General features: G+C 48.8%; 1 protein-coding gene across 1 annotated transcript in view; it reads right to left on the minus strand.

Moving 5' to 3' along the window:
- Positions 1 to 957: 957 nt before the first annotated feature.
- Positions 958 to 12,490, minus strand: part of LOC111980031 (tetratricopeptide repeat protein 28-like) — a 16,727-nt gene continuing 5,194 nt past the window's right edge. Inside the window, 19 exon segments of the mRNA XM_070449757.1 lie at positions 958 to 2,849; positions 2,945 to 3,572; positions 3,736 to 3,843; positions 4,045 to 4,174; positions 4,292 to 4,315; positions 4,556 to 4,632; positions 4,746 to 4,905; positions 5,036 to 5,135; positions 8,318 to 8,563; positions 8,701 to 9,068; positions 9,157 to 9,351; positions 9,563 to 9,742; positions 9,870 to 10,011; positions 10,187 to 10,309; positions 11,128 to 11,293; positions 11,371 to 11,616; positions 11,758 to 11,887; positions 12,105 to 12,214; positions 12,385 to 12,484. Coding sequence (XP_070305858.1) covers positions 1,622 to 2,849; positions 2,945 to 3,572; positions 3,736 to 3,843; positions 4,045 to 4,174; positions 4,292 to 4,315; positions 4,556 to 4,632; positions 4,746 to 4,905; positions 5,036 to 5,135; positions 8,318 to 8,563; positions 8,701 to 9,068; positions 9,157 to 9,351; positions 9,563 to 9,742; positions 9,870 to 10,011; positions 10,187 to 10,309; positions 11,128 to 11,293; positions 11,371 to 11,616; positions 11,758 to 11,887; positions 12,105 to 12,214; positions 12,385 to 12,484 — 4,461 coding nt within the window. The 3' untranslated portion in view covers positions 958 to 1,621.

A 12,490-nucleotide genomic window follows, 5' to 3' on the forward strand; every position in this document is an offset into this window, starting at 1 on the left:
AGAAGTGCGTATCGTAGAGGGAGAGGCAATAGAAGTGTTGTTTCTTGTATTATTGTCTTTTGTGTCTTTAGAGGACTGCTTCACCTTAATGTCCCCTTTCCCTTTTCTTCTGTCCTTATTTTGTCCCACTTTGTCCCTTCTTTGTCCCTTCTTCTCTTCTGCCAACTAGACACTCCTTGTTAGCTAGCTAGCTTCTTCCAGGAATGTCCCTAGCAACTGCCTAGCAACAGGTAAACAACTTAGCTAGCTAAGAAAACGGTATAATTTTATGAAAAATTGTTACTTTTTCAAAAGCCTTTCTTATTTGTTAGCTGCTTGTTTGGTCTCCTATTCAGTTTGCAGTTTTCTTTTGATTTTTTTCGATGTACTTTACTCTAAAAAAAAACATTACATTTACTCTTCATAAACCATTACAAGCTGACAAGAGAGTAAACCTTCTTTATTTAGATTATTTTACTGGGAAAGAGCTGAGATGCATGTTTAAAGCTGCTATATGTAACTCTTCGGGCAACCGACCAAATTCACATAGAAATGGAAGTTATAGATCTGTCATTCATTGAAAGCAAGTCTAAGAAGCTGTATATGTTCTATGTGAGCTATTTCTATGCTCCCTGGTTTTACATCTTTTACTTACAGTTTTGTATACCATTTTCAAACAGCTGGAAATACAATCTTTTTGGTTATGGAAAAGATATCTCACAGCAGTTTAGATGGTACAATGATTCTCTACACTATACATCTCTACACTAAACTAAAATTTGCAGAACTATTAGAATTTTAGCAACCAGGAAATGGCGGAGTGATTTCTGCATAGTTTATCTTTAACTAGGGTCCACTGGTGCAAAAAGTGTGTTTTAAAAAGACATTGAAACATTGAATAGCAATATATTTCATGCTTTCAGACTGACACTTAATTTACATAGAAATCGTGTCATGTGCCTTTTCAAAACTTCAATAAAAATATTAAATGTTTTTATTTATTTTTGTGCACTGTTTGCTTCTTAATATATAAAAACACGTAATACTGATTACAAAGCACAGGATTTAATTTACAAAACAACAATAATAACAGTTAGGATCCTTGGTAATATCAATTCACAATAATTATATTCAAATAAATCATAATTAAAACAATTCCATGTAGCATTTTATTGACTTTCGCAAACAGCGAGCGTTTTAGGTAAAAAATAGAAACACCATATTGGTATTTTCAGTCATTCTAACAGTCTGCCTGTATCAAAGTGTCTTTACAGTGTAGGAGGAGGCAAGGGGACTACATGTCAGTGAGGAATCTCAGGCAGATTTCAACCCAGAGTTATACAGAGTCCAGTCTGTCCCCCTCTGTCCTTCAGGGTGACTGCACTCTTCTCCTTTATGACCTGTCCCTGCTCTGTCCTTCCTTTCCTCTCCACTAGGGGGCAGTCAGTCACTGCAAAGTGTCCCATTCCCACTTTCTATTTAACTTATGCAAATCGGAACTTCAGTTTTGGTGGTCCCCATTTGGCCTTCTTGCTAGTGTAATTCAGTCCCTTTCATAGCACACAGCCCAGCTAGTATAAGCCACTAGAAGAGCCTCGGAGTCAGGAGCAGATCTCTAACCATTAAGAGTCTCTAACCCCTCTCAGCATTTAGAGGAGGGGAAGAACTTCCCAGGCGAGGGGAACTTGAAGCCTTTTCCCGAGGGCAGTCTGACGGGGTGTGGGGGTGCTCCGGGACTACCTCCCAAAAAGGAGTCAGTAGCAGTATGAGGAGGAAGCACCACTGGCGGTTTTGAAACCAGCTTTTTGTGTCCGTCAGGTGGGTTGGTAGGGCTCTGGGGCCCCTCAGTGTCCTGGTTCTGGTTGGTGGATCCATGTCTTGGAGAGAGGTGAAGGAGCCCCCGGACATCTTTCTGGACCGTGCTCCTCTTCTTCCCACCACCTCGGAGCACCCTGCCTGGGCCGGGAACCTCCTGCCTCTGGGTGGCGTTGGACCAGAAGGTCTTCAGGTTGTGGATGGCCTGTACCCTCTCGTCCACAAGGCCTGCCCGTTTCAACCGGCCCAGGTCTGGGGTTTCGGCCGGGCTGGAGCGGGCAGAAGTGGAACCTGTGGAGGAGAAAGAGAGGGCAGGGGAAGGGGCCAGGGAGAGGACTGGGGATGCAGCCAAGGATGGGAAGCTGCCGACTGGGGATGGGTGGCCTGAGCTAGGGGAGATGGAGATGCTATTGGGGGAGTGTGAGATGTGGGGGGTGTAAGGGGAGCTGGGATATTTAAGTCTGAGCTGCGCATGGATGTGGGGGTCTGGGGTTCTGGAGGGCGAGGGGTTGGGGTGAGAGAAAGAGAGGGAGGGAGAGCGGGAGGATAGGGTCGGGCTGTTGTAGCCGGAGCTGATCTTCTGTAAGGATGAGGAACGAGAGGGTGGTTTGGACCTGGTGGAGAGAAGGGGCGTGGAGAGGGGTGAGAGGGGGGAAGGGAGTGGTGAGAGAGGTGAAGCCCGGGCCTGTAGGCTGGCTCTACTACTGGGTCTGCTGAAAGCGCTGGTCTCAGACGAACGGAAGCCCAAACCCCCTGTGGTGGGGGTCAGGCGGGCTGAGGTGCAGGAGGGTCTACGTTCTGGTCCCCTTAACCCCTCCTCTCCTCCTCCGTTGCCTGCCCTTCCTGTCCTCCCCCTCTGGAGGCTCTCCACAGCCTGCATGTGGCTTTGGGTCTCTGACAGGATCCTGCTGGCCAGCTCCTGGGGGTCCAGAGGGGTGGGGGGAGGCTTGTCTTCCTGGGACTTGACGGTGCTGTCTGTCTCTGTACTGGACTGGTCAGACTCAGAGAGCACCGCCTCTGTACTGACCATCTGACCTTTAGACACGGTCTGAGAGCTGGTGAGGAGAGGGGGGAGAGATGGTTAATTTGATGTGACAAATAGGTAAAGAGGCAAACAGTTGAAGCAAACAGTTAAAAAGCAACAACTTACCCCTGGGACTTAGCGTGTGTGTTAGGGCTGGGGGGTATGGCCAGGGGCGGCAGGGGGACTTTGAGCGGTGAGGTGGGAGTGCTGACACTCCCCTTGGAGGAGACTGAGACGGGGTACCCTCTCCCCACCACGCCTCCCCTTCCCGCTCCTCTAAGGTGTCTGTATCCCCCAGGGAGGGGTAAGGTGTCACACTCCCTCCCCCCTCCTCCCCCCAGAGGTTCACTGCTGATGATGGAGAAGCCTTCATACTCCTCCTGTTCCTCCCCCTCTGTCCCTCCTCTGTGATTTGTCAATCTGTTTCTCGACATGCCTCCTGTGTGTCGGTGCGAGGCGAATAACCCCGCTCCTCCGCGATGCCGCTCCAGCTCCTGCTGCCGTGAGCGCTGGCTGATGACATCACTTCCTGCGGGTTCGGGGCGGGACAGGAAGCTGAGAGAGGAGGTGAGTGAGCTGAGGCTGTAGAGGGAGATGGCGTCACAGGAGAGACCGTCTGCGCCGCCAAGTGGGGGGGAGAAGGGAGGCTGGGGAAGGTTGAGGGGGAGGGAGTGGGAGGCACACTGGGAGGAGGAGAGAGACTCAAGAGAGGAAGAGCTGTCCAGGCTGAGGCGTTTGGGCAGCTCCGTAGAGTCTGCAGGGAGAGAGGACAAGATGGACAGGTGAGACAGAGGTAAGATGAAATGGTGAAACACAATGCAAGTATAGGAATGTTTCACTTGAAGTCTGGATGCCAGACTATGTAACTAACATACATAACAATGTAGAGTTAAAAGAGAGGGCTTGGAGACTCTTACCAAACAGTGCTAGTAGAGACTGCAGAGCAAAGTGCATGGTCCGTCTGATAGCCTGTTTACCAGTCTTCAATAGCACCTCCTCCTGTCCTGCCTCACACAGGTCAAAACCTGGAGGGAAACAGAGAAGTGAAAATAATGACACACCAAACATCTAGGCTTTAGCTCAATGGGCTAACACAGTCTTGTGACATAAAGGAGACCTGGGTTCAAAACCTAGTCGGTCACCCACACTGGCTGTCTAAAAATGAGAAGGGAAAAGCCTCTGCTATTATATATATCCAACTCTCAGTACAGTGATGACTGACTCACCCAGCGCAGCCAGGAACTCATGACAACCAGGAAGTCTCCACAGCTGGACACTAATGGACACCTGGATGGGAGCCAATGAGAACTCCAGCTCCTTGTCACATGACTGCTGCTGAAACAATACCTGGTGAAGCTGGAGACCGGGAGAGGTAAGTTATCACAGCATATTATCACACTATAATTTCTGCCCTGCCCCCCTTTTGTCTCAGTATGAGTTTCTCATGCTAGAAAGCTACAACACACAACTTACCATTCCCACCATATATTTAACAGCCTTCAAGTGGTGGGTAAGAGGGAGAGAGCGAGAGAGGACTTAAACTGTTAGGAACAGAACATTAGAAAGCAACAGGCCTAGTTAATGAACACCATGCAGGGACTACCACTGTTTATCAGCCATAAAAATGACTCAGGTTATGATGATATTGACCCCATGCAAATATTGCCAGGCTCATCACTATGTATATTCAAATAAAGCATACAGCATGCAAATGAATCAGTGTGCATTGAGGCCTACCTTGTTGATGAGCTGGTCTCCAGTCTCAGCAGCAGTGACCAGTTTACAGAGAGCCTGGAAGGCTGCATGAGGCAGACCTGGACGACAGAGAGCATTGACTGACTGATTACCATGTTGGATCTAGAGTATGGTGCTGTGCTGACAGTCTGATTGGTTAATTGATTGATTCACTCCTAAATTGATAGGTTACCTAGTAGTGACTGCAGGGTGGTGCTGCAGAGCTGCAGCCGATCTCCAGGGTCAGCCGTAGGGAAGAAGACAGCAGCGGGGAGACCACTGCCGGTACCGGAACAGTCTAACCGGAACCCCACAGCTGACAGCAGGGCCTGCCATCCCGGGACCCCACCAACCTGGGTTCATATAAAACAGTTATTCATTATGATTACATAGAATAACTAAGTAATGAGGAACAGCAAATACCTTAAGACATTTGACTGAAGTAAAGATGCAGAGCACACACACACATATGAAAACACACACCTTATTCTCCACGCTCTGCTGCGAGGTGTACATAGCGTTACTCTGATGACTCTGTATACGCTGGAGAGACTTCTCAACCTGAGGGATGGAGGGAAAGAAATCACATTATTTGGCAAGGCTCTTTAAAGTCTCTTGAATAGACATAGGCAATATGGCAAATGTTGTGTTAACAGGTGATGTTGTGCATGTGTGTTACCAGGTGATGTTGTGCATGTTTGTTAACAGGTGATGTTGTGCATGTTTGTTAACAGGTGATGTTGTGCATGTTTGTTACCAGGTGATGTTGTGCATGTTTGTTACCAGGTGATGTTGTGCATGTTTGTTACCAGGTGATGTTGTGCATGTTTTGTTGACAGTGATGTTGGTGCATGTTTGTTAACAGTCAGGTGATGTTTGTGCATGTTTGTTACGAAGTGTGATGTTTGTTACATGTTGTTTTACGGAAGGTGATGTTGTGCTGTTTGTTACGAGGTGATGTTGTGCATGTTTGTTACCGAGGTGATGTTTGTGCATGTTTGTTACGAGGTGATGTTGTGCTGTGTACCATGTTGTTGTTTACGGAGTGATGTTGTGCATGTTTGTTACGAGGTGATGTTGTGCTGTTGATAGAGGTGATGTTGTGCATGTTTGTTCCAGGTGATGTTGTGCATGTTGTTACAGTGATGTTGTGCATGTTGTTACCAGGTGATGTTGTGCATGTTTGTTACGAGGTGATGTTGTGCATGTTTGTTAGAGGTGATGGTTGTGCATGTTTGTTACCAGGTGATGTTGTGCATGTTTTGTACGAGTGTTGAAATGTTGTGCATGTTTGTTACAGGTGAGTTGTGCATGTTGTTACGAGGTGATGTTTGTGCATTGTTGTGTTATGAGGTGATGTTGTGCATGTTTGTTACAGGTGATGTTGTGCATGTTGTACCGGTGATGTGTGTGTGGCATGTTTGTTACCAGGTGATGTTGTGCAATGTTTGTTTACCAGGTGATGTTGTTGCATGTTGTTTACCAGGTGATGTGTGCATGTTTGTTACCAGGTGATGTTGTTTGCCATGTTGTGGTTAAAGGTGATGTTGGCTGTTTGTTACAGATGCAGTATGAACTTCTCAGGGCATCTGCTAGCTCTCTCAGGATATTGGAGGATCTCTGCCAGGCCTGGCCAATCAAGACGATGGGCTGTTCAGCTTCACATCACAGCCAATCAACATGAAGCCTGAGAGAAACAGGAAGGGAGTGAAATCTCGTCAATCAATCAATGTATTATAAAGCTTTTTACATCAGCGATGTAATGTGTGATCATGCGTGTATACCATACTAACTTGTTCAGTTAGACGGGTGTGAGAGAGTGTGTGTGTGTGGTGTGTGTACTAACCGCCAGTTAGAAGGCTGTGTGTGTGTGTGTGTACTAAGCGCCAGTTAGAAGGCTGTGTGTGTGTGTGTACTAAGCCGCCCAGTTAGAAGGCTGTGTGTGTGTGTGGTGTGTTGACTAACCCGCCCAGTTAGAAGGCTGTGTGTGTGTTGTGTGTGTGTTAAGCGCCTAGTTAGAAGGCTGTGGAGTGTGGTGTGACTAGCGCCAGTTAGAAGGCTGTGTGAGTGTGTGTGTACTAAGCCGCCAGTTAGAAGGCTGTGTGAGTGTGTGTGTGATAAGCCGCCAGTTAGAAGGCTGTGTGAGTGTGTGTGTACTAAGCCGCCAGTTAGAAGGCTGTGTGTGTGGTGTGTGTACTAACCCGCCCAGTTAGAAGGCTGTGTGGATGTGTGTGTACTACGCCGCCCAGTTGAAGGGCTGTGTGAGTGTGTGTGTACTAACCGCCAGTTAGAAGGCTGTGTGGTGTGTATCACGCCGCCCAGTTAGAAGGCTGTGTGAGTGTGTGTGTACTAACCGCCCAGTTGAAAGCGTGGTGAGTGGGTGTGTGTGTGTGTGTGTACTAACCAGCCAGTTAGAAGGCTGTGTGTGTGTGTGTGTTGTACTAAGCCGCCCAGGTTAGAAAGGGTGTGTGTGGGTGTGTAATACCGCCCAGTTAGAAGGCTGTGAGTGGGTGTGTGTGTGTGTGTGTATGTCTAACTAGCCCAGTTAGAAGGCTGTGTGTGTGTGTGTGGTACTAAGCCGCCCATTAGAAGGCTGTGTGAGTGTGTTGTGTACTAAGCCGCCAGTTAGAAGGCTGTGTGTGTGTGTGTGTGTATAACCCGCCCAGTTAGAAGGCTGTGTGTTGTGTGGTGTGTGTGTGTACTAACCCGCCCAGAATGTAGAAGGCTGGTGTGAGTGTGTGTGTACTAAGCCGCCCAGTTAGAAGGCTGTGGTGGTGTGTGTGTACTCACCTGCGCCAGTTAGAAGGCTGTGTGTGTGTGTGTGTGTGTACTAAGCCGCCAGTTAGAAGGCTGTGGTGGTGTGGTGTGTACTAACCGCTCAGTTAGAAGGCCTGTGTGTGTGTGTGTGTACTAAGCGCCCAGTTAGAAGGCGTGTGGTGTGTGTGTACCTAACCTTAGTGGGTATTTCCCGCCAGTTAGAAGGCTGTGTGTGTGTGTGTGTGGTACTAAGCCGCCAGTTAGAAGGCTGTGTGTGTGTGTGTGTACTAGCCGCCGTTGAGGCTGTGTGAGTGTGTGTGACTAACCCCCAGTTAGAGCTGTGTGTGTGTGTGTGTTACTAACCCGCCCATTAGAAGGCCTGGTGTGTGTGTGTGTGTACTAAGCGCCGCGTTAGAAGGCTGTGTGAGATGTGTGTTATAACGCTCAGTTGAAGGTGGGTGAGTGTGTGTTACTAACCAGCCAGTTAGAAGGCTGTGTGTGTGTGTGTGTGTCCTAACGTGCCCAGTTAAGGGGTGTGTGCTGTACAAACCCGCCCAGGTTAGAAGGCTGTGTGAGTGGGTGTGTGTGTGTACAAACCCGCCAGTTAGAAGGCTGTGTGATTGGGTGTGTGTGTGTGTGTGTGTGTACTAACCCCCAGTTAGAAGGCTGTGTGAGTGGGTGGTGTGTGTGTGTGTGTGTGTTACTTAAGCAGGCCAGTAGTAGGGGGTGTGTGTGTTACTAACCCCCCAGTTAAATGCTGATGTAGTGGGTGGTGTGTGGTGTGTGGTGTGTGTGTGTGTGTGTACTGTAGCGCCACTAAAGGTGGTTACGACCGCCAGTTAGAAGGCGGTGAGTGGTGTGTGTGGTGTGGTGTGGTGTGGCAACCAGCCAGTTGAATGGTGTGTGAGTGGGTGTGTGTGTGTGTGATGTGTGTGTGTGTGTGTGGTGTAATAACCAGTCCCCAGTTAGAAGGTTGTTGGAGTGGTGGTTGGGTGTGTGTGTCTAAACCGCCAGTTAGAAGGGTGTGAGAAGTGTGTGCTGCTCTGTAGAGTCTTCATGGCCTCAGAGAGAGCTGCACTGGCCTTGGTCCCGTTCAGCAGTGCCGTGTAGAAGCTGTGCGTGAACACCTTGGATGCTGCCATGGGAACGGGCCACAGCGACACACACACACACTGCACCCCCGCTGTCAGGAAGGCACGGGACAGACCCACCACACCGTCTGAGGTCACTCTGCTGACACACTCCTGGTACGACCTGAGAGGAGAGATAACAAGATAATAAACTTAGACATACAGTTTTAAACAAACTAAACGGCTTGATTGAACATTTGGCGTGTGTGTGTGTGTGTGTGTGTGTGTGTGTGTGTGTGTGTGTGTGTGTGTGTGTCTTACCCCAGCACCACCAGTTTCACAGGCAGTCTCAGGTCCAGTATGTCGGCCGCAGTGAGCAGAAAGTCCTGTAGCGGTGGACTGTCACACACACTCTCTGCGTCACACACACTCTCTGTGTCACACACACTCTCTGTGTCACACACACTTCCTCTGTCCTCAGTCCTCTCCTCCAGTAGCTCTGTACTTGCTCCCACATCCCCACTCTCGTGTAATAGTGATCCCCCACACGGTGCACTCTCCTTGGGCCGTGTTTCTGAGCCCACCCCTGGATCCTGGCTGGGGGAGAGAACCAGGGCCGCCAGCTTCCAGGAGACATGAGTAGCAAAGTGAACACACTCTGCCTGGCTCATGGCTGCTAGCACACGCTCCTAGAGAAGAGAAGTGAGGAGAATGTTGTCTGATTGTGCGTCTCAATAAGTTACAGTGGGAGCAAAACACACACTTTTTTTTGTGTACCTTGGTGGCCTGTGTACCAGTGAGGGGCTGGCAACCCAGCAGTTCCCCCAGGCGGAGGGCCTCGTCGTGGGCAGAAGGCAGCGGCCCCCACAGCCAACGCTCCATCACCCTGGAGGGCAGGCGTGGAGCCCCCACTACTGCGGTCATAGAACCCCCACCGCTGTAGAGGAAAGGAGCTCTGTGACGAGGGTGGGACTGGGGGAGAGAGGAGGAAGTGTGTTTAAATGATCAGCCAGTCAAACACAGTCAATGACAAACATGGTTAATACTGTATGCCATCAGTATATTCAATTGTGCAGGTTGTGCTGTTGTATTGTATAGTGTGTCTCTGTGGGGGGTATTTGAGTGTCTCTGTGTGTGTGTGTGTGTGTGTGTGTATTTGAGTGTGTGTGTGCTATACACCCACCTTGGCTGCAGCCCCCAGGCTCCCTATAGATGGGACAGCTAGAAGGTTGAACCTCTCATACAGGTACTCATTAGAAGAGCTACCTTTGAGCAGAGCGAAGGGAACCAGGTACAGCTCTCCCTCTAACACCAACACCAACTGTCTGTGTCTGCCAACTGCACCACTGCCAGGCATCAGCACCTAGAAAGAGAGGGGCAGAGAGAGAGAGAGGGAGGGTGAAATAATGAGTAGACAGATAGATGTAATTCGATCTCTATCAAATGGTAAAATTAGTGTCGTTAGGTTAAACACACCCACACTCTCTTACCTCCTCCATAGGTGCAATGAGCAGGTGGTGAAGGGCTCGTAGGGGGGGTTTGGTGAGGGGGGCGGGTCTACAGAGTAGAGAGGAGGTCTCTCTCACTGGAGACACTGTAGAACTGACCAGACTGGACAAACTCTGACCACTTCTGTAGAAATACAGAAATTATGCTTGTGGTTTAACAACTGGTGCTGTCTACACCAGTAGATATTGCATAGGAACATACAGAATGACACTCTCCATATAAAATAGACTTTATTTTAATTGAAATGTTCAAATATGGTGACATTTCAGTCAACATTGACTCTCTGCAGAACACACACCTGCTGAAGACGTTGTTTCTGGACACCTGACTGTGTAGGAAGTCAGTGGGGTCGCTGGCTGAGGTCAGTCGTTCCTCAAACTGTTGTTTAACAGATCACCTGTGCATTGCTCGCGTCTCACTGCTGGTAAGCACACACACACACACACACACACACACACACACACACACACACACACACACACACACACACACACAACACACACACAACACACACACACACAACACACACACACACACACACAGTATAGTGTTGCTGGCTGGGGGCAACAGTAACTGCTGGAGAACTCATTACTCCCTCACTAGCTTTAAGTACCAGCTGTCAGAAGCAATACTGGGAATATTGAAGACTCATGTTAAAAGGACACCAGCTTTCATATGTTTCTCATGTTCTGAGCAAGGAACTGAAACGTTAGCTTTCTTACATGGCACATATTGCACTTTTACTTTCTTCTCCAACACTTTGTTTTTGCATTATTTAAACCAAATTTAACATGTTTCATTATTTATTTGAGGCTAAATTGATTTTATTGATGTATTATATTAAGTTAAAATAAGTGTTCATTCAGTATTGTTGTAATTGTCATTATTACAAATAAATAAAAAAAATCGTCCGATTAATCGGTATCTGCTTTTTTTGGTCCTCCAATAATCGGTATCGGTGTCGGCGTTGAAAAATCATAATTGGTCGACCTCTAGTGTGTGTGTGTGAGTGTACAGTGTGTGTGTGTGTGTGAGAAAGAGAGAGGCTGTGAGCTCCCATTATCACTTGGAAGGGTGAAATATGTCACCTCTGAATATCCCATCCATTCTACAGAGATAGAGAGGGAGCGAGGGAGGGACAGGGTCCCGAGCCAAGGGATAAAGAGACCCTACAGTCTCTCAGTGTAGCACTAAACAATCTTTTAATAAAGCAGAGACCATAACAAGTGCAAGACACACATACACACACACCTGCTGTAGTAGTTGTCAACTCCCAGAGCCTCTCTAGCTGCAGTGATGTGCTGCTCCAGAGTCTGACAGCCACTAACTCCTCCCCCCTGGATCTCTGCGGCCTGCAGCTCGGCTCCTCCCTCACCCAGGTACACCTCATGGAACTTCACTATACCTGCACACAACACAACACAGGGTTAGGGATTAGAGGTGTGTGTGTACACCTGTAGATCTGTGTGTGTATGTACCTACCTGTGCCTGGTGCCAGTAGCCAGCTGTAGAGGTACCCTGCAGCCAGAGAGAAATACAGCACCAGTGACTTCTGACTGTTGACCGTATCCAGGATGTGTTCTACGGTGACCGGGGAGTAAGGGTCAGGGGTCGGGGTATAAGGGTCAGAGGTCAGGGGTTGGTGACCTTGCTGTCGCTCCACCAGGAGGTCAGCGAACGCCCGGGTCCGACCCCGCTCTGCCACTGCTAGGGCCTCGTCATAATGACCTGGAGAGGAGAGGAGAGAGGGATGAACAGAGGGATGAGAAGAGAAAGTGAACAAGTAGAGAAAGAGTGAAAGAAAGAGATACATAGAGAAAGGGAAGGAAATGAATAACAAGAGAGATAGAACAGGAAGAAAAGTGTTACCCAGGCTGACGAGGACCCTCTGGAGAGCCTGGTATGATGATGTCTGCAGGTCGAACAGAGACAGTCTGTAGTCTGAGCTGAGTTGGGCCTCGTGACGAATCGACTCAAACAACGCAGACGCTCGGTACAGCTGGAGAGAGAGAAAGAGAATACACAGCTACATCACACACGCATTCACGCCTGAATACATACCCATGCCGCACCCCTATCACGATATACACGCAATTAGTTATTCTTTTCAATACAGGTCATCTCAAATCTCTAGAATCAGAGACTGCAGTTCCATAGTCCACCCGCATGTGTCAGCAGGACAGAAGAGAAGCTACATTCTGAAACTATGTTGATACCTGGTGCTGGGCCTCTTCCAGGTTGCTGCTGGCCCACAGTGACAGGCCCAGACGGTGACGGATCTTAGCCTCCTCCTCTCTCCTCCCACACTGCTCTGCTAGACGCAGACCTGAGAGAGAGACAGAAGAGAGAGAGAGAGAAAGACAGGGAGTCTCAAAACATCATCAAATCACCCTCTCCTCCCTCTTTCTCCAAAAACCATGTCTTCATTCACTCTCTCTCTCTCTCTCTCTCTCTCTCTCTCTCTCTCTCTCTCTCGTTGTCTCTCTCTCCTCTCACCTTCTTGCAGGTACATGACAGCCTGTGTGTAGTTCTGTAGCGCATGGTGTGTCCTCCCCAGGCTGCCGTACGCCAGTGTCTTGGCTGTGAGGTCATTATTCTGCGC

The sequence above is a fragment of the Salvelinus sp. IW2-2015 genome, linkage group LG20 (assembly GCF_002910315.2).
Source record: "Salvelinus sp. IW2-2015 linkage group LG20, ASM291031v2, whole genome shotgun sequence".
NCBI classification, from domain to species: Eukaryota; Metazoa; Chordata; class Actinopteri; order Salmoniformes; family Salmonidae; genus Salvelinus; species Salvelinus sp. IW2-2015.